Raw genomic sequence first — 21,294 nt, 5'->3', positions numbered from 1 at the left:
TGCCATATGCTCAAGGTCACAGAGCCCATCACTGATGGAGTCTAGATTCAAACACAAGGGGTGTGACTCCCTTCCTGGCCATACTCAGTCCTCTGAAGAGTAAAGAGCAATTTCTGCCCTCAGTTCCAGGGAACTTGGATTCTCTTAATGAACCAAGCTCTCAAACCAAGTGGAAATCAGTTACTGAGTTTGCAAGCAAGTGAGTGTTCAGGAGGGACAGGCATTGCCAGCTATGTCCCTTCATTTCTTCTGGGGAATGAATGAGCAAAGCTTGTTCCACCTGCAAATGGGCTGGAGAGCTACATCTTTTATAACTCACACTCAACTTCAGAGGCTTAATGAAGTTTTTTCCTACAAAAAACTTTCTGAGGGTCCAGAAATTACTAGCAGATAAAATATTTGCACATAAGTACTAGGGTTGAATGCACCTGCTGATTTAGAGATCAAGTATGAAAAGAGTTCAAGACCCTGGCTCTATTGTTGGCAATGACCTTGGACACATTAAGACCTCTTCAGTGGTTAACATTTTTCATGATAATACTCATCCAAGCCTATCTCATAAGAATTGTGAAGTTAAATTAGTTCATCTAAGAAGGAAAAAAGAAACTACCCGAACCTAACAGTAACATTAAAACAGAAATCAATATGATCATCTTGAAGCGATGAGATGATAATAAAGCAAGGAAGTGCTTTGTTGACTATTTGGCCTAAATGGTTTATGAGCTGCACAGAAATGCTCTTTCTTGGATTATGTCTCACCTTAAACTGAGGTCCTTGATTACAGGTTCAGCTTTCTAACTGAAGAAGTCCTTTAACATGGACCATCCAAGGTCATCATCTGTTTGCATCCCCTGAGCATCCCTTTCTAGCTAACTTTCCTTGTTGAAAACAGGAGCTTCTTAAACACTCCCTTTCATGGGCCGGCCACGTGGCTTAGCGGTTAAGTGCAGGTGCTCCGCTGCTGGCGGCCCGGGGTTCGGATCCCCGGCGCACACCGGGTAGGCACGGCTTCTCCGACAATGCTGAGGCCCCATCCCACATACAGCAACTAGAAGGATGTGCAGCTATGACATACAACTATCTACTGGAGCTTTGGGGGGGAAAATAAATAAATAAATAAAATTATCAAAAAAAAAAAAAAACCACTCTCTTGTTTGCCTGTAAATTCTCCAGTTGGCCATGGCTGGAGGAAATTAACTTGCGAAGAAAAGCTAAGAAGGGACAAGCTGAAATTAACGCCTAAACTAAATGCAGGTGGGCACTCCAGTCGCAGGCAAATGGCAGCGGCCTGGGAGTCCAGGATTTACCCGGGATTTGTCTCCAAGTGTGAGCTGGGCTGAGTCACTCCAGTAGCACTAGAGCAGAGTAGCTGTGCCCTGGGTCCCACCCCGCTGCCTCTCTCTCCTCCAAGGAGCCAGAGAAGAGTCTGCCCTAGCCAGGGATGCCCTGGGTTCCGGGGAGGAGGGTCCCCGCTGTGGGCTCCCGCTGAGCGCCGCCCAGGCGCCGCCTCCGAGGGGACGTCCCTCCCGGACCCCGTGGGCCTCTCACCCACAACGGAGAGCTGCTCCAGCGCGGCTGCCGCGACCGAGGAGCCCAGGGTGGAGGGGAAGGTGCACAACTCCAGGGAGGGGCCAGTGGAGACGGCGGCCGCCTGCAGCTCCTTCTCTGTGGACCGGGCGCTCACGGCCATCTTGCTGCTCCTGCGCTGCGCCTACCAGGCCAGAGCCAAGGCCCGCCGGTTGCCACGGGCGACGAGGACGCCGACGCCGCGAGCGCCAGTTAGTGGCCGCACTTGGGGTGGGTGCCTCCCCCCGTCCTCTCACTTTATCACAATAATTAAGCGATCCCGGAAGGATGAGTAGCTCTTTAGCCGTCCTTTCCTGCTTCTATTTCCATTTTTTTTAGTTCAGGCCTTGTACCTTCCTCGTGGACCATTGCAATCATAGTAATGACCGCTTTTGAACGCGGCTCTGTGCCAGGCGCTACAGGAGGCGCTTCATGTACAGAGCTCCTTAATCTTCACAATGGCTTTGCGAGTTAGCTTCTTTCATAATCTGTAGTTTTACAGACAACGGAACTGGGGCAGGGATGACTAAGTGAACTGCCCAGGGTTACAAGAGGACAGTTTTGGATTTAAAAGTGGAGTCTGTGTAAATCTTTCCACTATACTGCAAAACCCGTCTCTGTACTCTTCTAGAATTTTCCCTGTATCTATTCTATCACTGAATCAGTGATTTTCCTCTGTCTTCCCATCAAACTGTGAGCTCTTTGAAAGCAGGGATATTATTTATTTTTCTCTGCATATCCAAAATTCAGCCCAACGTCAGGCTCAGATGGAGTGTAACTGCTAGTTCCCCTTTCCTCTGGCTGGTTAGAGACAGCAAAGATGATTTAATCCTCCCCTTCTTAATTTTTCTTTACAGATGGCAAAACTGAAATCAGAGTGACATTAATAACAACAGCTATCATTCTTTGAATGCTTACTATGGTCCAGGCACTGTTCTAAATACTTTACCTACAGTAACCCATTTAACCCTCATAACACTCTCTTGAGGTAGGTATTATTTTCCACTTTGCAAATGAGGCCCAATGAAGCTTCTAGCATTGGATAGAAAGAGTGTCTTGGGGCCCACCCCGTGGCGTGGCGTAGCGGTTAAGTGCGCGTGCTCCGCTGCTAGTGGCCGGGGTTCGGATCCCGGCTCGCACCCACGCACCGCTTGTCAGGCCATGCTGTGGCGGCGTCCCACATAAAGTGGAGGAAGGTGGGCACCTTAGCCCAGGGCCAGTCTTCCTCAGCCAAAAGAGGAGGATTGGCATGGATGTTAGCTCAGGGCTTATCTTCCTCACAGGAAAAAAGAAGAGAGTCTTAGTCCTTCCCCATTGTGTACTAGTAGGATCGCCCCCATTTCCGCCTTCTCGTTGGCTTTATGCCCAGGTCTGCAAGATGGCTATACATTAGACAAAGATTCCCTCCCCCCTGGGTTTCTCGCAGCTTCTAAAGTGCCTGTCTCATGGTCAGGCTGCCATTCTCAGCTGCAGTGACCCCATCACACAGTCATTTGTGGTAAAATGGCAGGAAGAGTGTGTCCCCGAGGTGATTCCCGATTGATAGAGCCACAAACATGGATTAATGCCTCTGATGGAATTATGCCAAACAAGGAAAGCAAGGCACCTCCGAGGAATGGCAGGCCATGTTGGTGTTTGTAGTAACACCTGATTAAGAGGCCTTCTCAACTTTCTCTCTTGACTACTTGTTTTTATCCGTCATCAGCAATTTCTTGGGCCTAACAGATTTGGGTCAAATACTGGTTGCATCATTTGCTCGTGGTTTTAGTTTGGCTTAGGTAGTTAACTGGCTAGTCTCCATTCTTCATCTGTTAAATGGGATTTTACATTCTAGGATTAGAAAGATTAAGCAGATTAACAATGTGCTTACCACAGAGCATGTGCTATTTCTCATCTTTTCCTTCTATTAAATGAAAACTGGAAAGCATTCCTTCTGAAATACAAATGCTAATGTCCTTTCTGACATCCTGGCCTTCCTTAAACATCTTGATCATTCAACCCTTCATGAAAATTACTGTAATTAAATCAACAGTCACTATCCCAGAGGTGGGAAACTTTTTATTTCCACGTCATTTCTGCTGAGTGGCTGACGGCCTGGAGTGCTCAGTGAGGGAGGGTTCGGAGGCTGAATCTCGGCACAGAAGGAAAGAAGTCTGCCAGGACTCCAGGACGGCATGGCCGCACGTGTGTCAGCACCAGGCTCATGGGTTCATGCGTTTGTCGTGTGCTTCCTGGGTGCTGGGCTTTGTGCTAGGCACCAAGCACATACAAAAGACACCTGCAGGTGGCGCCAGGGAAGGCCTCGCTAAGGAGGAGAGACCTGGGCTGTGAGGGTCCAGCCTTCCCTTGCTACTCTCTCAGTGAAGGGGAAAAAGATGAGAGAGAGACGGCAAAAAGAGGAAAGAGGAAGAAGAGGAGGAAGGGGAGGGAAGAGGTAGGAGTCTGGAGACGCCAGCTGTCTGCTCGCATGGGATCCTCCTTCCCTGGAGCCCTCCCCATTTTGGGCAGTTTTCTTTTCCCTAAAAGTTCACTTTCTCTGATCAATCCAGTCAGCATGTACTGGGCTTTATTACATACTAAATACTCTCATCAGTGCTTGACTAAACACGTCGATGAGACTTGGCCCCTGTTTTCAAGAAAACAGCCTTGAAAGTGGGGGAAGAAGGCAGGTTTGGGGGCACGGGTGTAATTCCCTGCATGGTGAAGTGGGGTACCATAACTGCTGCTCACACCTGCAAGGCATTTTGTGGTTTTACAAAATATACATTTTGTAACTGCTTCTATGACTTAGTCTTTATCATAACTCTCCGGGTGATTATTATGATCATCTTATTTTTCAGAAGATCATACCAAGGTGAGAGATTCAGTGACCTTGGAGATAACCTTGGGCCAAGCCCTTAGAGTTGGACAATGGCAGAGCAGGCCTTCTGACTCCAGGTGTGGGGCACTGTCCTCTGCTGTGTGGCTATGCGACCAGGGCAGGCAGTTGGGGCTGTGATGAAGGGCGCTCTGGACTCTACAGGATGTCAGCAGAGCCATGGAGGTGTGGCCCATGAGCATGGGGTGCGTGGAGAGGAAAAGCAGGAGCCCAGACAGACATTTCGGTTGTGATTTCACTGTAAGGGGCCTTGAATTCCAAGCTAAGGAGTTTGGATTTTATGCTGCAGGCAATGCTGCTGTGAATATGTTGATGGAGAACATATTACGCTGCTCCCTGCTGGCAGCTGCTTGGTAATTCAGTTTATTTCCACCTAAGGTAACATTTTATAGTAGGATAGGATATCATTATCAGTTACAGGCATTATGAGCTTTTTCAAGGGAGCATCTGCAGAGTAATCAGAAATTAAAGTGGGCATGAAACAACCCATGCCATATTTAGCAAGAATGTCTTTTTTATTATTAAGTCATCGATGTTTTGGGTGGCATCCTTTAGAAATGATGGTTGTTCATGCTCACTTAGCATGTTTATAGACGTTTCCAGCACTCATGATGTTTGAGTAGCAGCATTTTTATTTTCCTTATTTTTTCTTATTTTAATTCATTTAATTTTTATTTTTAAAAAGTGTTTCAGATATGATGATTCATCTGAAGACGATTCAGTAAAGATCACTGGAGTAGGTAAACTCTCCATTTCATTGAAAAATCTGTCTTCCCTCTTTTTTTGTCTTTAACAAATTTAGAAAATATCAGATAACACTGGCTGACGATTCCTTCTATAAATGGATGCAGTTGAGAATTTCCAGAGCTCATTTGGAAAATAAAAATGCAAGTAAGTCATTGCAGCTCTCAGTCCTATTCCTTGCCCCTCTCAAGGACCTTCCTCACCTGTGTCTTCCACCTGTTCCTCAGACCTCATGCCCAGTTTCTCTTATTAAATCCATGCCTTTCCTAAACCCTTCTGCCACCCTACTTCTCTGCTTCCCTTCATTACCAAACTTCTTAAAAGAGTAGTGGACATCTTGGCTATAATGCACCCCTTCACCCTGAATTCTAAATTGCCTCCTCCCCCCCCTCTAGTGTCCGTTTTTCAAGTCCCCTTCCCACACATCCCCTTTCCTGCAGAATTTGCACCATGCCCCGCCCCCCTGGGCTCCCCCGCCCCCCTCCTTTTTTAGAAACCCACCTGCTAATTGGTTCCAAGATACCATTCGACTTTTCTCTCCCTGGCTATTCCTTCTTCTCTGGCTCCCTTGTCTTCTTCCTCCCGTTTGCTAAAAGGGGGTATTCTGCCTGGGCTCCATCCTTGATCTTCTCTTTACGCTCTCTAAACTCTTCCCTCTAATAGAGTTGAATCTGCACAAATAATTCTCGGGTTGTGTCTCCTGCCCAATCTCTCCTCTAAGCACTAATCTGGTAGACTAAACATTCTCATCTGGCTGTGCTGCCAGCACGTCAAATTCAGCCTGTTCAAGATCAAAGTCCGTATTGCAGTTGGTGTCTCCGCCTATTGAAATCACACTTGTGTTGTCAGCTCATCTCAAAAGCTGTCTCATCCATAAATTCTTTCTTGATCCCGATAATCTCAGAGCCCCCAAAGCACTTTGTCCAAACTTCTCATGGATGGTAGTTATCATAGGCTGAGTGGTCTTACAGTTTTCTGTGTAATAGTCTTATTACTGAATACTTTTGTAAACTTTATGCCTCAATTTTCTCCTCCGTGAAAGGGGGCCTTTATTGTAGGGCAGTCATGAGAATTAAATAAACTAATGTAGAGTATTTATAACAATGCCTGGAACAAAATAAGCCGCTGCATAAATGTTGTCGTTCTCTCTGCACTATGAACTCCTTACAAGGATAGCATTCTGCTCCTCATTGAATCTCCTATGGCACCTAGCACAGCAATTTGCACAAAACAGATGCGTAAGATATTGTTGAAATGGATAATAGGAAAGATTCATGTATTCAGAATTTTTAAAAATAGAGAGCTCAAAATCTTCTGCAGTTCCAGCTTTATCAGAAAACGAAAAATACTGGAGGAAAAAGGCAACTTCCTCAGGGTCTCTCATACCACTTTTATATCTAGGCTGGTCCAGCAAGAACTGATTTTCATAATGGTCTTACTGATCATTACTGTTACAGGACCCTGACAGAAATTTTGAACCACCAGTTTAAATTGTACACAAAGTTTGGTTCTAAGTGAAATTTATTACACCAGATGATTATTTAGTTAATGATTATTTTTACAATGGTAACTCTTATTTAACCTTGATTTCAGTTAATGAGAACTCCGGCTTCTCACTCTGCCAGATGAATGAGCTTCCAGTTGGAGAATGAATTGTCACCATGGCTCCGACTGTCATGATTTCTTTTCCTGTTGCCGTGTGGATGTGTGTCTGGTTCAGGATGAGTGTGTATGTACAATTAAGCCATGGTATAGAGCCCTTTAAGATATGTGCATTTTCTTTCCTGCCTCGATTCCCGGCGGAGTGGTTAGGTCATGCCTGCATTTGAGCACTCCCGTCTTTAACTGCAAAGGTTAGAGCAGCAAAAGGGGTGTTTGGAAAAACACTCAAACACCCTGTAGCTAAGCCCTTGGACCCCCTTTTGTTCTTCCAATAAACACCCATTTCTGGTTAATATGCTTTAGTGGGCTTCTCTACTAGCAATCAAATGGTCTTGCTGAGGCACCACTGCTCCTGAGCTAAAGACTGTAGGGAGAGGGCAGCAAAACACCGGGAAGGCAGTGTGGGGCAGTGGGAAGAGCCTAGGCTTCCAAATCAGACACACAGGGACCCAAGGGCTTGTTTATCACTTACTAGCTGTGTAAACTTGCACCAGTTATTTAAACATCTTTAGTTTCAGCTTCCTCATTTGGGCAATAAAAATATTAATCACGTAGGATTTAGAAATTCTGAGGATTAGAAATAATGTTTGTAAAGCACTCACCACAGTTTCTGGCTCAATGATGCTATATTATTGCTAAAAGGTTTCATTTTAATAGCCTTAAAATAAGCTATTGACTAATAAATCAAGTAGGTAAATTATATAGTAATTTGACGTATTTATTCAGTTGACTAATATAATAACCAATTTAGGAATTACAGAACAAAATTAAAAACGATAAATTTTTGTAAAAAGGAAAAAAAGTAAATGCACTTTACCTAGTGAGAAACGCTATCAAGTCCAGGAGAAAGGCCAGGCTCTTGTTTTAGCACTATTCTTCCCAATGGAGGTTAAAGATTCTACTGTAAATTGGGCACCTAAATGGATTCATGCAGATAACCTAACCGAATATATTCGAGTCCCTGAAAAAGCTCCATTTATTCTGTTGGGAATATATTTTGTGGTAGCAAACATCTGAGTGTTCTCTCCCACTTAGCGGAAGCAAAGACAAGACGTGAGCTCTATGTTCTATCATGAGCTACCCATTCTATTGAGCAAAAAGGGAGACAGGATCAATTCGCCACTAAGAGATTATAGTGTGGTAAATTCCCTTGTAATTTGAGAGCACTTTAAACACATTCATTGAACACAGTGAGTACTAGAGTTTCTGGGTATTTTGATGAGTGCCATGCGAAAAAATTACAATACTGCCGATTTAAATGTGTGGTTGTCTCAGACTAGATGCATCATACGTGCTGGGCAATTTGTCCTTATAAGAGTTGACATGCTGAGGTTGCTATTTTGTACTGAACCATTAATATGTGAGTATCAGAAAGAAAATACAGATAAACTAGAAGTTTATGATGAGTGTGCCCTGGTGTGTGTGTGTGGGGGGGGAACCTCACCAAACTTAGTGAAACGTAAGTTTTAATTTTCAAAGTAACCTTTTGAATATAGAGCCTGAAATAATTTTCTGTGATAGTTAAAAGAACAGCAAAAAGGTCCTTTACTACCTGGGCTTTCTCCCTGACAGTCTTGGAGGGCTGGCAGCCTCCTTCTCTGAGAGCCCCAGTCCTGTCAGAAGGCCCTCTGCACACAACCCTGCTTTCTCTGGTTCCAGTGATATTGGAGAGGGAACTGAGAAGGTTTGGGCCCCTCTCCTGTCAGCCTGGCCTGCCCCCAGACTCACGCCCGCTCTGCTTCTTTGTGTTGTGAGCTCTGCCCAGTGCAGGGGCACGGTGGCATCGCCCTTCAGTGCCAGGTGGGAAGGAGGCGTAGGAAGCCTTACTCTGGCTTCATCAGTAGCAGAACTGACCGCCTGATCTTCCAATTGGTTCCTTGGTCTATTTCTCAATCAACTTGCAACTTGGAGATGAGATCTGACTGAATAACAAACCCAAACCCCTGGCTTTAAGACTGATCTAGGTAATATTTGAACTAATAGTCAATTTATTTATATGTAAAATTGGGATTATAATATCTCCTTCTACAGACCCATTTTGAAGATAAAATGAAATACTATAGGTAAGGACTAAGAGATCTGTCCATGTATGATCTGAGAGAAAAGTTTTGACTTTAAAAACCCTTCAAATTACATGCAAAGTTAAACTGTAGTATTGCCAATAAAATGAAAGTAGGACTTTAGATATATCCATAGCACAAACATTAATATTTTTATTTTCTTAAACTTTGGTTATAAACAAGAGGACTGGTCAGATAAAAACATGAGAGGCAATTAGCAGAGTGTAATTCAAGTATGGGCAGTAATCTTTACAACATAAGAAAGAACTTAATTCTTAAAATGTTTCCCCGATATTTAAAAGTATTGATACTTTAAAAATATCCAGTTTGGTTAATTAGAAAATGTAATGCAACATTATTTTGAGTAAGAAGGGAACCACAGAGAGTTTAATGATTTTTAAATGCCTAGAAAATAAAACTGTAAGGAAATATAGCAAAATGTTAATGGTGATTTTCTTTGAGTAGTAGAATCTGTATCATCTAAATTTTCTGCAATTCACATATATTACTCTTGTTATTGAAAAACAATAAACAATTAAAATAACAATGTCAGAAGGAAATTAGAACAATTCTATTTATTTTTTTACATAAAAATTGCATATATTAAGGTATACAAGTGATGATTTGATATACATATACATACTGAAATGATTACTACAGTCCAGCTAATTAACATATCTCCTCACGTAGTTACCATCTGGGGAGGGGGGATGAGAGCATCTGAAATGTACTTTCTGAGCAAATTTCTGGTATTCGATATAGTATCATTAACTGTAGTCATCATGCTGTACATTAGACTTAGTCATCCTATATAACTGCAAGTTGGTACCCTTTGACCAACATCTCCCCATTTCCCCCACCTCCCTGCCCCTGGTAACCACTGTTCTCCTCTCTGCTTCTATGTATTTGACTTGTGTAGATTTCATATATAAGGGAGGTCATGCTGTTTCTTTCTGTGTCTGGCTTATTTCACTTAGCATGAAGCCTTCCAGGTTCATCCATGTTGTTGCAAATGGTAGAATCTCCTTCTCCTTTTTTTTAAGGCTGAATTTATATATATATATACATATATACACACACACACACACACACACACATATATCACAGTTCATTATATATATCACAATTTCTTTATCCATTCATCCATGATGGACACTTAGGTTGTTTTCATATGTTGGCTATTAATAATAATGCTTCAATGACCATGGGAGTGCAGTTTTTTCTTTTTTTGTGAGGAAGATTGGCCCTGAGCTAACATCTGTTGCCAATCTTCCTCTTTTTGCTTGAGGAAGATTGTCCCTGAGCTAATATCTGTGCCAGTCTTCCTCTATTTTGTATATGGGATGCTGCCACAGCACGGCTTGATGAGTGGTGTGTAGGTCTGCACCTGGGATCCGGGCCTCTGAACCCCGGGCCGCTGAAGCAGAGCATGTGAACTTAACCACTACGACACCGGGCCGGCCCTGCAGATTTCTTCCTGAGGTACTGATTTCATTTCCTTTGGGTATATACCCAGAAGAGGGAATGCCAGATTATATAGTAGTTCTAGTTTTAGATTTTTTAGGAACTTCCAAACCGTTTTCATAGTGGCTAAACCAATTTACGTTCCCACCAACAATGTACAAGGGTTTCCTTCTCTCCACATCCTCACCAATACTTACCTTTTATTTTTTTGATGATAGCCATGCTAACAGGTGTGAGGTGATAGCTCATTGTGGTTTGATTTGCATTTCCCTGATGGTTAGTGATGTTGAGCACCTTTCACACATATGTTGGCCATCTGTATGTCTTATTTGGAAACAAATGTCTTTTCAGGAACTTTGCCCATTTTTTAAATTGTGGTGTTTGTTTTTTGCTATTGAGTTGTATGAGTTCCATATATATTTTGGATATTAACCTCTTAGCTGATATATGGTTTCCAGGTATTTTCTCCCAATTCATAGGTTGCCTTTTCATTTTGTTGATGGTTTCCTTTGCTATGCAGAAGCTTTTTAGTTTGATATAGTCCCACTTATTTATTTTTGCTTTTGTTGCCTGAGCTTTTGGTGTTATATTCACAAAATCATTGCCAAGGCCAATGTCAAGGAGTTTTTCCCTATGTTTTCTTATAGGATTTTTACAGTTTCAGGTCTTATGTTTAAGTTTTTAACCCATGTTGAGTTGATTTTTGTATATGGTATAAGATAAGGGTTCAGTTTCCTTCTTTTGCATGTAGATATCCAGTTTTCCCAGCATCATTTATTGAAGAGACATTCTTTCCCCTCTGTGTATTCTTGGTGCCCTTATCAAAAATTACTTGATCATATATGCTTGGGTTTATTTCTGGGTTCTCTAGTCTGGTCTATATGTCTGTTTTTATGCCAGTACCATACCGTTTGATTACTATAGCTTTGTAATATAATTTGAAATCAGTAAGTGTGATGCCTCACACTCTGTTCTTCTTTCTCAAGATTGCTTTGACTATTCAGAGTCTTTCATGGTTCCATACAGATTTTAGAATTGCTGTTTCTGTTTCTGTGAACAATGCCACTGGAATTTTGATAGGGATTGCATTGAATCTGTATATCACTTTGGGTAGTATGGACATTTTAACAACATTAATTCTTCCAATCCATGAACACCAAATATCTTTCCATTTATTTGTCTTCTTCAATTTCTTTCATCAACGTCTTGTAGTTTTCAGTGTACAGATCTTTTACTCTCTTGGTTAAATTTGTTCCTAGGTATTTTATTCCTTTTGATGCTATTGTAAATGGGATTGTTTTCTTGATTTCCTTTTTGGATCAATCAGTGTTGGTGTAAAGAAATGCAACTGATTTGTGTATGTTGATTTTGTATCCTGCAACTTTACTGTATTGGTTTATTATTTCTAACAGGTTTGTGTGTGTGTGTGTGTGTGTGTGTGTGTGTGTGTGGAGTCTTTAGGGTTTTCTAAAAATAGGATCATGTCATCTGCAAACAGAGATAATTTTACTTCTTCCTTTCTGATTTGGATGCTTTACAATTCTTTTTCTTGTCTGATTGCTCCTGCTAGTACTTCCAGTATTACGTTGAATAGAACTGGTGAGAGTAGGCATCCTTGTCTTGTATAAGATTTTAGAGGAAAAGCTTTCAGTTGTTCCCCCATTGACTATGGTGTTAGCTGTGGGCTTTTCATAAATGGCCTTTATTATGTTGAGGAAATTTCCTTTCATACCGCGTTTTGTTGAGAGTTTTTATCATGAATGGATGTTGATCTTTGTCAAATGCTTTTTCTGCATCTGAGAGGATCATGTGACTTTATCTTTCATTCTGTTAATATGGTGTCTCACATTGATTGATTTGTGTATGTTAAACCAAACTTGCATCCCAGGGATAAATCCCACTTGGTCATGGTATATAATCCTTTTGGTGATGTTGTTGAATTCAGTTTGCTAGTATTTTATTGAGGATTTTTGCATTTATATTCATCAGAAATATTGGCCTATAGTTTTGTTCTCTTGTGGTGTCTCTGTCTGGCTGTGGTATCAGGGTAATCCTGGCCTCATAAAATCAGTTTGGAAGTGTTCCCTCTACTTCTATTTTTTGAAAGAGTTTAAGAAGGATTGGTATTCATTCTTGTTTGAATGTTTGGTAGAATTCAGCTGTGAAGCAATCTGGTCCTGGGCTTTTCTTTGTTGGGATGTTTTTGATTACTTCCTCAATCTCCTTATTTGTTATTGGTCTGTTCATGCTTTCTATTTCTTCTTAATGTAGTCTTTTTTTTTTTTTTTTGTGAGGAAGATCAGCCCTGAGCTAACATCCATGCCAATCCTCCTCTTTTTTTGCTGAGGCCTGGGCTAACATCCATGCCCATCTTCCTCCACTTTATATGGGACGCTGCCACAGCATGGCTTGACAAGTGGTGGATCGGTGCACGCCCAGGATCTGAACCCAGGCCTCCAGCAGCAGAGCATGCACACTTAACCACTACGCCACAGGGCCGGCCCCTGATTTAGTCTTGGTAGGTTGTATGTTTCTAGGAATTTATCCATTTCTTCTAGGCTGTCCAATTTGTTTGCATGTAATTATTCATAATAGTCCCCTATGATCCTTTTTATTTCTGAAGCATCTATTGTAATGTCTCCTCTTTCATTTCTGATTTTATTTGAGTCTTCTGTCTTTTTTCTTAGTCTAGCTAACGGTTTGTCAATTTTGTTTATTTTTTCAAAAAACCAAGTCAGGTTTGTTGATTTTTTTTACTGGTTTTATATTATCTGTTTGATTTATTTCTGCCCTGATCTTTACCATTTCCTTCCTTCTGCTAACTTCAAGTTTAGTTTGTTCTTCTTTTCTTTTCTAGTTCATTGAGGTATAAAGTTAAGTTGTTTATTTGAGATCTTTCATCTTTTTTTTTTTTTTTTTGGTGAGGAAGATTGCTCTGAGCTAACATCTGTTGCCAATCTTCCTCTTTTTTTGCTTTTGGAAGATTAGCCCTGAGCTAACATCTGTGCCAGCCTTCCTCTATTTTGTATGTGGGTTGCTGCCACAGCATGGCTTGACGAGTGGTTTAGGTCTACGCCTGGGATCTGAACCTGCGAACCTGGCCGCCAAGGTGGAGCACGACGGACTTAACCACTATGCCACGGGGCCAGCCCCTCTTTCTTCTTTTTTAATGTAGGCATTTATCACTGTAAACTTCCCTTAGTTCTGCTTTTGCTGCATTCCATAAGTTTTAGTAGTTTGTGTTTTTGTTTTCATTTGTCTCAAGGTAGTTTTTAAATTCCCTTTTGATTTCCCCTTTGACCCAGTGGTTGTTCAAGAATGTATTATTTAGTTTCCACGGATTTTTGTATTTTCCCATTTTCTTGCTTTTATTCATTTCCAGTTTCATTCCATTGTGGACAGAAAAGATACATGGTATAATTTCTATCTTCCTAAATTTGTTAAGACTTGTTTTGTGACCCAACATGTGATCTATTGGGGAGAATGTTCTATGTGCACTTGAGAAAAATGTGTATTCTTCTGCTGTTGGGTAAAAAATTCTTTATATGTCTTTAGGTCCACTTGGTCTATAGTGTTGTTCAAGTCCATTGTTTCTTTATTGATCTTTTTGCTTAGATGTTCTATCCATTATTGAATGTAAGGTATTGAATTCTCCTACTATTATTGTATTGCTGTATTGCCTATTGTTATTGTATTGTCAATTTCTTCTTTCAGATATGCCAATGTTTATTTTATATACTTAGGTGCTGTAATGTTGGGTGCATTTATGTTTACAATTGCTATATCTTTCTGTTGAATTGACCCACTTATCATTATGTAACGACCTTCTTTGTCTCCAGAGACAGTTTTTGACTTAAAGTCTGCTTTACCAATGAGTTTACTACTCTATACTCTTGTGTTGCTGTTTAGTGTCCTTTCACTTCTACTTTAAAAACTTCCTTTACCATATTAGGAAGCAATCAGAGAGAGCTAATTCCAGCAGAATTCTTTTAAAAGGCAACTGTGACCCAGGATACAAAAGAATTCATTTCAATTTACCCATCAAAGAAAATGTGGACAGCCAAACTAATTCTGTAATATTGAATGTACTGAACTAAAAAAAAATTAAAAAGAAAAAAATCATATTAAGAAGCTTGAGTATGGTGCCAATATAAAGCACTAGAGAAGCAGATTGGAGTCTGAAGCAAATGTCCCTTTTGTCTGATCAGCAGAGCTTGTTTATTCCCCAGAAACCACTACCACATTGGCTAACACCACAACACCAGTGGTGGCTCCTCTATGTCCCCACCTGCTTCTCTACACTCAGAAGAGTGCTAAAGTCCAAGTGCTCAGAGCTGCCCAATCCAAAGACAACTTGGTGATTGCTGGAACCCCACAGCAGTGAAGCAAGGCCCAGCATTCAGTGACTCACAAGTTCATTTGGTTAAGGGAGGAGCTGTCCCACTGCTTCTCAGCAGTAATTCCTTATAGTGGGAGACAAGTGGAGAAACAGGTTGTGGCTCTGTACGGGAGGAAAAGTCTTCACAGTGGAGTCAGGACTGGTGTGAGGCCTGGGATGGTGTTATGGGTTGAACTGTGTCCCCCCCAAAAGATATATTCAGGTTCCAAACCCTAGTATCTCAGAATGTGACCTTATTAGGAAACAGTGTCTTTACAGAGGCAATCAAGTTTAAGTGAAGTCATTAGGGTGGGCCCGAATCCAACATGACTAGTGTCTTTATAAAAAGGTAAAATCTGGACACAGAGGGAAGACAATGTGAAGACACACAGGGAGAAAATGGCCATGTGACTGGAGGGATGCACCTCGGGATGCAGCCAAGGAAGTCCACGCACTGCTGGCAACCACCAGAAGCTAGAAGAGGCAAGGAAGGATTCTCCCCTAGAGCTACCAGAGACAGCCTGGCCCTGCCGACACCTTGATTTCAGACTTCTAGCCTCCACAACTATGAGAGAATAAATTACTGTTGTTTTAAGTCATCTAGTTTTTGGGACTTTGTTAAGGCAGCCCTAGGAAGCTAATATAGGTGGGGAAAGAGCAGAGGGTATATGAACTGTCCTCCTTCCTTTATTCCTGAAATGATCCATAAAACATACAGCAGCTTCTTCATCTATTCACCCCACCCCCTGCATGCTTAACTCAGCCACAGGCTGTAAGAATCTTCTTTTTTTTAACAGCTTTCAGAACAACCTCACTCACTCTGGGTCCCTGGGGGCTCTGTTCTTGGTCCTTTTCTTACCTGGTTGTCGGGTCCTCACATTATTCCATCATCTCGAACATTATCTTGACTGATGCTTCCTGTAGAAGTAGGATATTATATGCCCCATGTTCCATTTGTTAAAATTCATACCTAGCATTTTGTAAGGCTGGAGTTTCCTCAGGAAACTTTCTTCACCACTGCCACCAAATGGAATTCCTCATTCAATCCTTCTAATGAGCAGCTGCTTATGAAAGGGATTCTGGGCCCATAGGAAGGAGGAAAATGCTGCAAATGCAGATATTGAGGAAAGTTAATTCTACACAATAAAGCCATTTAGGAGAAACTTTATCTCAAAGGTTGGAGACTGAAAAACATACATGAAAAGGAAACACTCTTCTGTATCTAGTTACCATAAAAAAATAGCAGGCACCAAACTAAGCTTATTGCCTTCCTTCCCCATACCAGCTCTTCTGGGCTTTCTGTCCTGAAAACTGGTATTGCATTCTCCTGATCAGCTAGCCTTAGACAGAGCTGGGGCTATGGTGAGGCCCGAGAGCTGCCTGGGGTGCAAAATTTAAGGAGGTGCTAACTCTCAGGGTTGGCCTTGGTCTTGAAACCCCACATCTAGTCAATTGCCAACTCCAATCCCATCTTCCTCCATGTCATCTCTCTTAGCTGCTCCTCTGTGCACAGTGGGCGCTGGGCATGTTGGCTAATATAAAAGATCAGGGACAGAGGACTATCTCCTTTCTGTTCTCGCTGTAGCCGCTTTAGTAGAGGCCTAGTCTTTTGACACCTGTTTGCTGTTAGTTTTGTTACAATTGTCTCCTATATTCTTCTAATCTCAGCATCACACACCTGCAGTGTGTTTATGAGACTCTCCGAGATCTCAAGAATAAAGCCCAAACTCCTTAGCATTCAAATTTCTTCCTAGTGTGGGCTCGACCCACCACTTCAGCCTTACCTGGCGCTACATTCCCACCCCAAGCACCTTACAACCCAATTCACCTTATTACTCACCATTCTCTGCATATGCCATGCACATCCATGTCTTAGCACCTTAGTGCATGTTTTTTCTTCATACTGGGATGAACCTTCTCTGTCTGGAAAAAGCCAGATCAGGACCCAGCCCCAAAATTCACCTCCCCTGAGAATCCTTTTCTGTTACTCTAGTTTTGTAACGCAGATCTTATTTCATGCTGCCTTTTATTTAGTTAGCATTTTCACAAAGCCACCTCCCATCTCCCCCCATCTGGGCTGCTGGCCCGGTGTCCAGTTGCCCGTGTGGTCATCACACCACTTTGCACAGAAGGGTAAGTCCCTAAGTGCTTACTGAACCCAAGTACAAAACTAGTCAAAGGCAGCTTTTTGTAAGTAACTATTCCTTTCTTCTCCCACTTTTATTTCTCCCACTGCTACCACTTTCATCCACTTCTACTGCATCATCTTTGACTTTTGACTTTCACAGTGAAATAACATGCAATTGGACTCTTGCAAAAAGTGGCAAGCAATCGTTAGAAGACTTAGCTTGGTGAAGACAGGAACTGTCATCCCTCTCATTTACAGCCCTATTCTCAGTGTTTGGCACACAGTAGGTGCTCAATAAGTAACTACCAAAAGAGTGAGTTTATAGCAATTATAATTGTTTTATGCCAGTGTTGTGTTACATATTATTATAGGAAGTTTATGGATGGATTTATATCACTTCCAAATTTTTTTAAAACTATTTAAAATATCTGCATCAACTCCACAGAGTACATGAAAAGTGTTTTCCAGTTTTACTGCTCTTCAGTGATTCTATTAATAACCCAAAGCAGCCAGATACTGGGTTGGGGTTGGACCACGTGTCCCTGGGGACAGGGGTAAAGTGAAGCTTGGTCTCAGCCTTCCCAGCAAGTCCTGAGGAGATATCATCTCTTAGAACTTTTGCATTTTCTGGTAAGACCACGAGAAGAGAGGGAGAAGTTTCTACACTTAGTAACATTTATTTATGCATTCAGTATCAAGTACATAAGTGCAAATATCCAGAGTCCATAATTAAGTCCATTAGGAACTACAGAGAAAGTAATACAAATTGTAATAAAGTTAACATGCTGGTACTTTTTAGTTACCATACATGTAAATCAGCCCGTCAGACCCACACAACAAAAGTACTGCGTGTTTGTTTTGGGTTTATTTGTTTATTTAATTATTTTAAGTTATACAAAACTGATTAGCATAAGTACGGTCGACTGTTTTTATTTTTACGTTGTGTGTGTTGGAAAAACACTAAAACATCGGTCTACAATTCTATATATTGTTATTAAAGATTAATCCAACCAGCAACCCAAGACATATAAGCGATTTCCACTATTGCATCAGTGCACCGGGCAGGAAAGCCTAGCCTCAGGGAACATTAGAAGCTACAGAAGCATTGCAGGGGGAGAAGAACACCGAGGAAGAAAAGGTAACTTGGGCTCTCACCATCATGCAGTTTTTTTAGCAACACTAAATTAAAAACCACATCTAATACACTTTTCTCTATACTTTAGTGCTTGACACAAGTGACTCAAATATCCTAAGAGTACAGGAACAGCCTAAAAACAGCTGTTTTAAAGTTTGTCTTAAGATTATGGTACTGGGGGGAGAAAGAATGGATTTGCAGTAACCTGTAAGAACAGTGCTGTGACCACGGCAGACATTCCTGTTCGTGTCCAGGCCCCAGGGGATACCGATCTACTCAGCGTGCCTTTTAGCGCCTGGGATTTTAGCCTGAATCCTAAAAAGATAATATCAAAAGGGAGTAAATCACAACTGTTATTCATGAAATCATTTTATGAGTTCATTGTATGTTGTTGCTTTAATTAGCAGTGACTAAATAGCTTACTATTCCAAAAGATGTTATAGTGAAGTACGAGTGTCTATAAACACTTCTATGCAGCAATAAGAATCAAGTGTAGTTAGATAATGAATATCGCAAGAGGGCCATATTCCTTAAATTACAACTTTTTAGATAGACAAAGATGTCGATTTATTTCAGCATTACAGAAGCTATGATATAGTTAGGGTGACCATTTATGACCCAGTCTGGGACACTTCTGAAAGAGGAGGAGGGAGATATTACTAACCACTCCAGGACAACGAGCATAAACAAGGATGGTTATAGGTAAAAGAACCTAAGGTCACCCTCAGCACAAACTACCCAGAAGTGGAATTAGAAACCTGAGTCCTAGTCCCAGCTCTGCTACTAATTAGCTGTGTGACGTAGGCCAGCTAATGAGCTTTCCTGGTCCTAGAGCATTTATTTTTAAAATGTGGGTCTAGACTAGATATCTCCAAGGCCCCTAAAATTCTGTGATTCTCACAGAGAATAATGGCAGAATTATTTTAGGGTAGGTTTACACTGGGAGCATTTTGTTAAATCACAGCTCTATGAGTTCATCATGCAGATTTTGGCTGAGACCCTCCTCTCTGCCCAGCACCCTTCCAGGTGCTGGAGCTCAGGGATCAACAGAAGAGAGAAGGTGCCTGCTCTCACGGAGCTCTCATTCTCGTAGGGGCTGAGGAGCCAGAAATAAACAAGTAGAATTAACAAGAGTTCAAATGGTGATAAATGCCGTAAAATAAGGTGGTCTGATAGGCGGTGAGCGGGCAGTGGTCAGGTGGGTGCTGCCTACTATAAATCACTGATCTGAGAAACAGATCAAAGGATGGGAAGGGGCCACCAGGCTAAGATCTGGGCATGAAGTGTTTCAGGCAGAGGGAGCAGGGAGTGCAGAGGCTCTACAGTGAGCACAAGTTTCGGAGGTGAAGAGGGTAGAGGCCAGTGTGCTTAAGGAGTGGGGAGAGGAGGTCTGAGGGGCAGGCAGTGACCAGATAGTGTTGGAACTTGTGGGTGCTGGTAAGGAATTTAGATTCTATTCTGTGTGTGGGGAAGCCACTGACAAATTTTAGGCAGGGAAGTGATCTGATTCACGTTTTAAGAAGATCATGTGGTTGTGTGAAAAAAGTGGGGCAAAGGGGGTGGGAGCCATCACGGAGGGAGGGAAACCTATAGCAGGCCAGGTGCCAGATGGCAATGACCTGAGTTGTGTGGTAGATGTGGAAACGCAGAGAAATGAACAGTCTGGGCATCTAGTTCAAAGATGGAGCTGACAGGACTGCCTGCTATGGTGATGGATTGAATGTGTGGGCAAGGGAAAGAGGAAGAGTAATTGAGGAAGATCCTTTGGTTTGAGCCTGAGCATCCAGATGAATGATAATGCCATTTAGCGAGATGGCAATGACCAAAGGGAAAACAGATTCTGGGGTGAAATGGCAAGATCTGTTTGGCCATGTTGAATCTGAAATGTTTATGAGACATTTGAGAGAAAATATCAGATAATGAGATGAACAGACCTGGCACTCAGTAAATCTTTTGATTTAGACTTTATACTTCCATTAATAACATCTAACTAGACATCTAAATATAGGGCTTTGCTTTCCCTAATTTCATTTTATTGATTTCAGTTCAGCATTCTCGTTTGCTCCGATCACTTGACTCGTTTTGAATCTCGAGCGTGCCATCTTCTGAATTTGCTTTGGCTCCGAGCTGTGTGTCACCTAGAACCCAGATGAGTATATTTTATTTGTCTTCACACAGTCATCTGAGGTGATGGGGTTGAAAGTAATGAAGTCCAAGGCAGGGCCCTGTGTCACATTACTATACCCAACCCAGACAGATATTTGATAGAATAACTCAACCTTCTAGGGTCTACTATCTCAACCTTCTAGAACTATGCCAACTGTGTTATCATCTGGACCACACATCTCCATTTTCTCCTCAAGGACACCAGGAAGACTTGTTGAGTCACTCACTAGAATGAGAATAGCTAAAGCAGGCCATATGGTCTCTCAGTTTAGTGATCATAGAACAATCTATGATGAGTATTTACCTATAATTTTACTAATTCATTCTAGAATTTTGCTTGAAAGTAGGCATTCAATTAGTCAAAAGGTAATTTCTAGAATCTGTTCTTCTCATTTGACAGTCAGGACAGTTCCTGCCCAATTTCAGTTTTCAGGATGTCCTTCATTCTCCAAGATTTATCAAAGATCACCAAGAGATCTTCCAGGTAAAATCTCAGGCTATTTTGTCATCATAGAATATATGTCACCAGACATGGCGAGTTGTATTCACCTGAGGCAGTTTTCTTATTATGTTCTCACTTAAAGCTTTAATTTCCCCTACAATAGTTATTTTACCTTTTGAAATTTGACACACTTTTCCCTTGTTTTCAAAACTCTCAGAAGGGTTAGTAGGTGTTATTAGCCCCATTTTAGAGGTGGAAAACTGAGACACAGAAAGGTTAAATGACTGGACAGGGTCATCCTTCCACTCAGTATGGAGGAGGGAGTGGCACTGAGGTCTCCTGACCCAGCCTAGGATTGTCCTCCACACCCCCTTGAACCCATCTCTAAGCAGAAAGAGGATGAAGATGATGATGATATCCGATATATATTGAGTGCTTCCTTTATCCAAGTAAAAGTACTTTACAGACTCATTTAACTCATTTAATCTCTAAACCTGATGAGGTAAGTATTAACACTCCCAAATGTGCAGATAAGGAAACAGGCTCAGAGAGTCAAATAACATTTATGATGAGCTCGTATAGCTAAAAATGCCAGAAATGAACTCAAACTGGTCTGATTCCAAAGATCATGTTCTTAACTGTCTTACTAAAATGATGTGAGTTCTTTTGCT

General features: G+C 41.7%; 2 protein-coding genes and 1 long non-coding RNA gene across 4 annotated transcripts in view; 1 reads left to right on the top strand and 2 right to left on the bottom strand.

The window, feature by feature from the left end:
* Positions 1-1,699, bottom strand: part of CCDC175 (coiled-coil domain containing 175) — a 68,632-nt gene extending 66,933 nt beyond the window's left edge. The window contains exon 1 of the mRNA XM_087448429.1: positions 1,549-1,699. Coding sequence (XP_087304555.1) covers positions 1,549-1,690 — 142 coding nt within the window. The 5' untranslated portion in view covers positions 1,691-1,699. The remainder of the gene's footprint in view (positions 1-1,548) is intronic.
* On the top strand, positions 1,614-7,132 carry LOC147913938 (uncharacterized). The gene is made up of 3 exons (XR_015556175.1): positions 1,614-1,797; positions 5,247-5,335; positions 6,782-7,132. It is a non-coding gene; the product is annotated as an uncharacterized LOC147913938 (long non-coding RNA).
* Positions 7,133-17,551: 10,419 nt separating this feature from the next.
* Positions 17,552-21,294, bottom strand: part of RTN1 (reticulon 1) — a 231,887-nt gene continuing 228,144 nt past the window's right edge. For both annotated transcript variants that reach the window (XM_004426207.3, XM_004426208.3), the window contains one exon: positions 17,552-18,330. In XM_004426207.3, the coding sequence (XP_004426264.1) occupies positions 18,288-18,330 (43 nt within the window). In that variant the 3' untranslated portion in view covers positions 17,552-18,287. The remainder of the gene's footprint in view (positions 18,331-21,294) is intronic.

The sequence above is a fragment of the Ceratotherium simum genome, chromosome 24, assembly GCF_057802395.1.
Source record: "Ceratotherium simum simum isolate JZ-2026a chromosome 24, ASM5780239v1, whole genome shotgun sequence".
NCBI classification, from domain to species: domain Eukaryota; kingdom Metazoa; phylum Chordata; class Mammalia; order Perissodactyla; family Rhinocerotidae; genus Ceratotherium; species Ceratotherium simum.
Note: the sequence above shows the minus strand (reverse complement) of the source record. Positions and strands in the feature narration are given on the sequence as shown.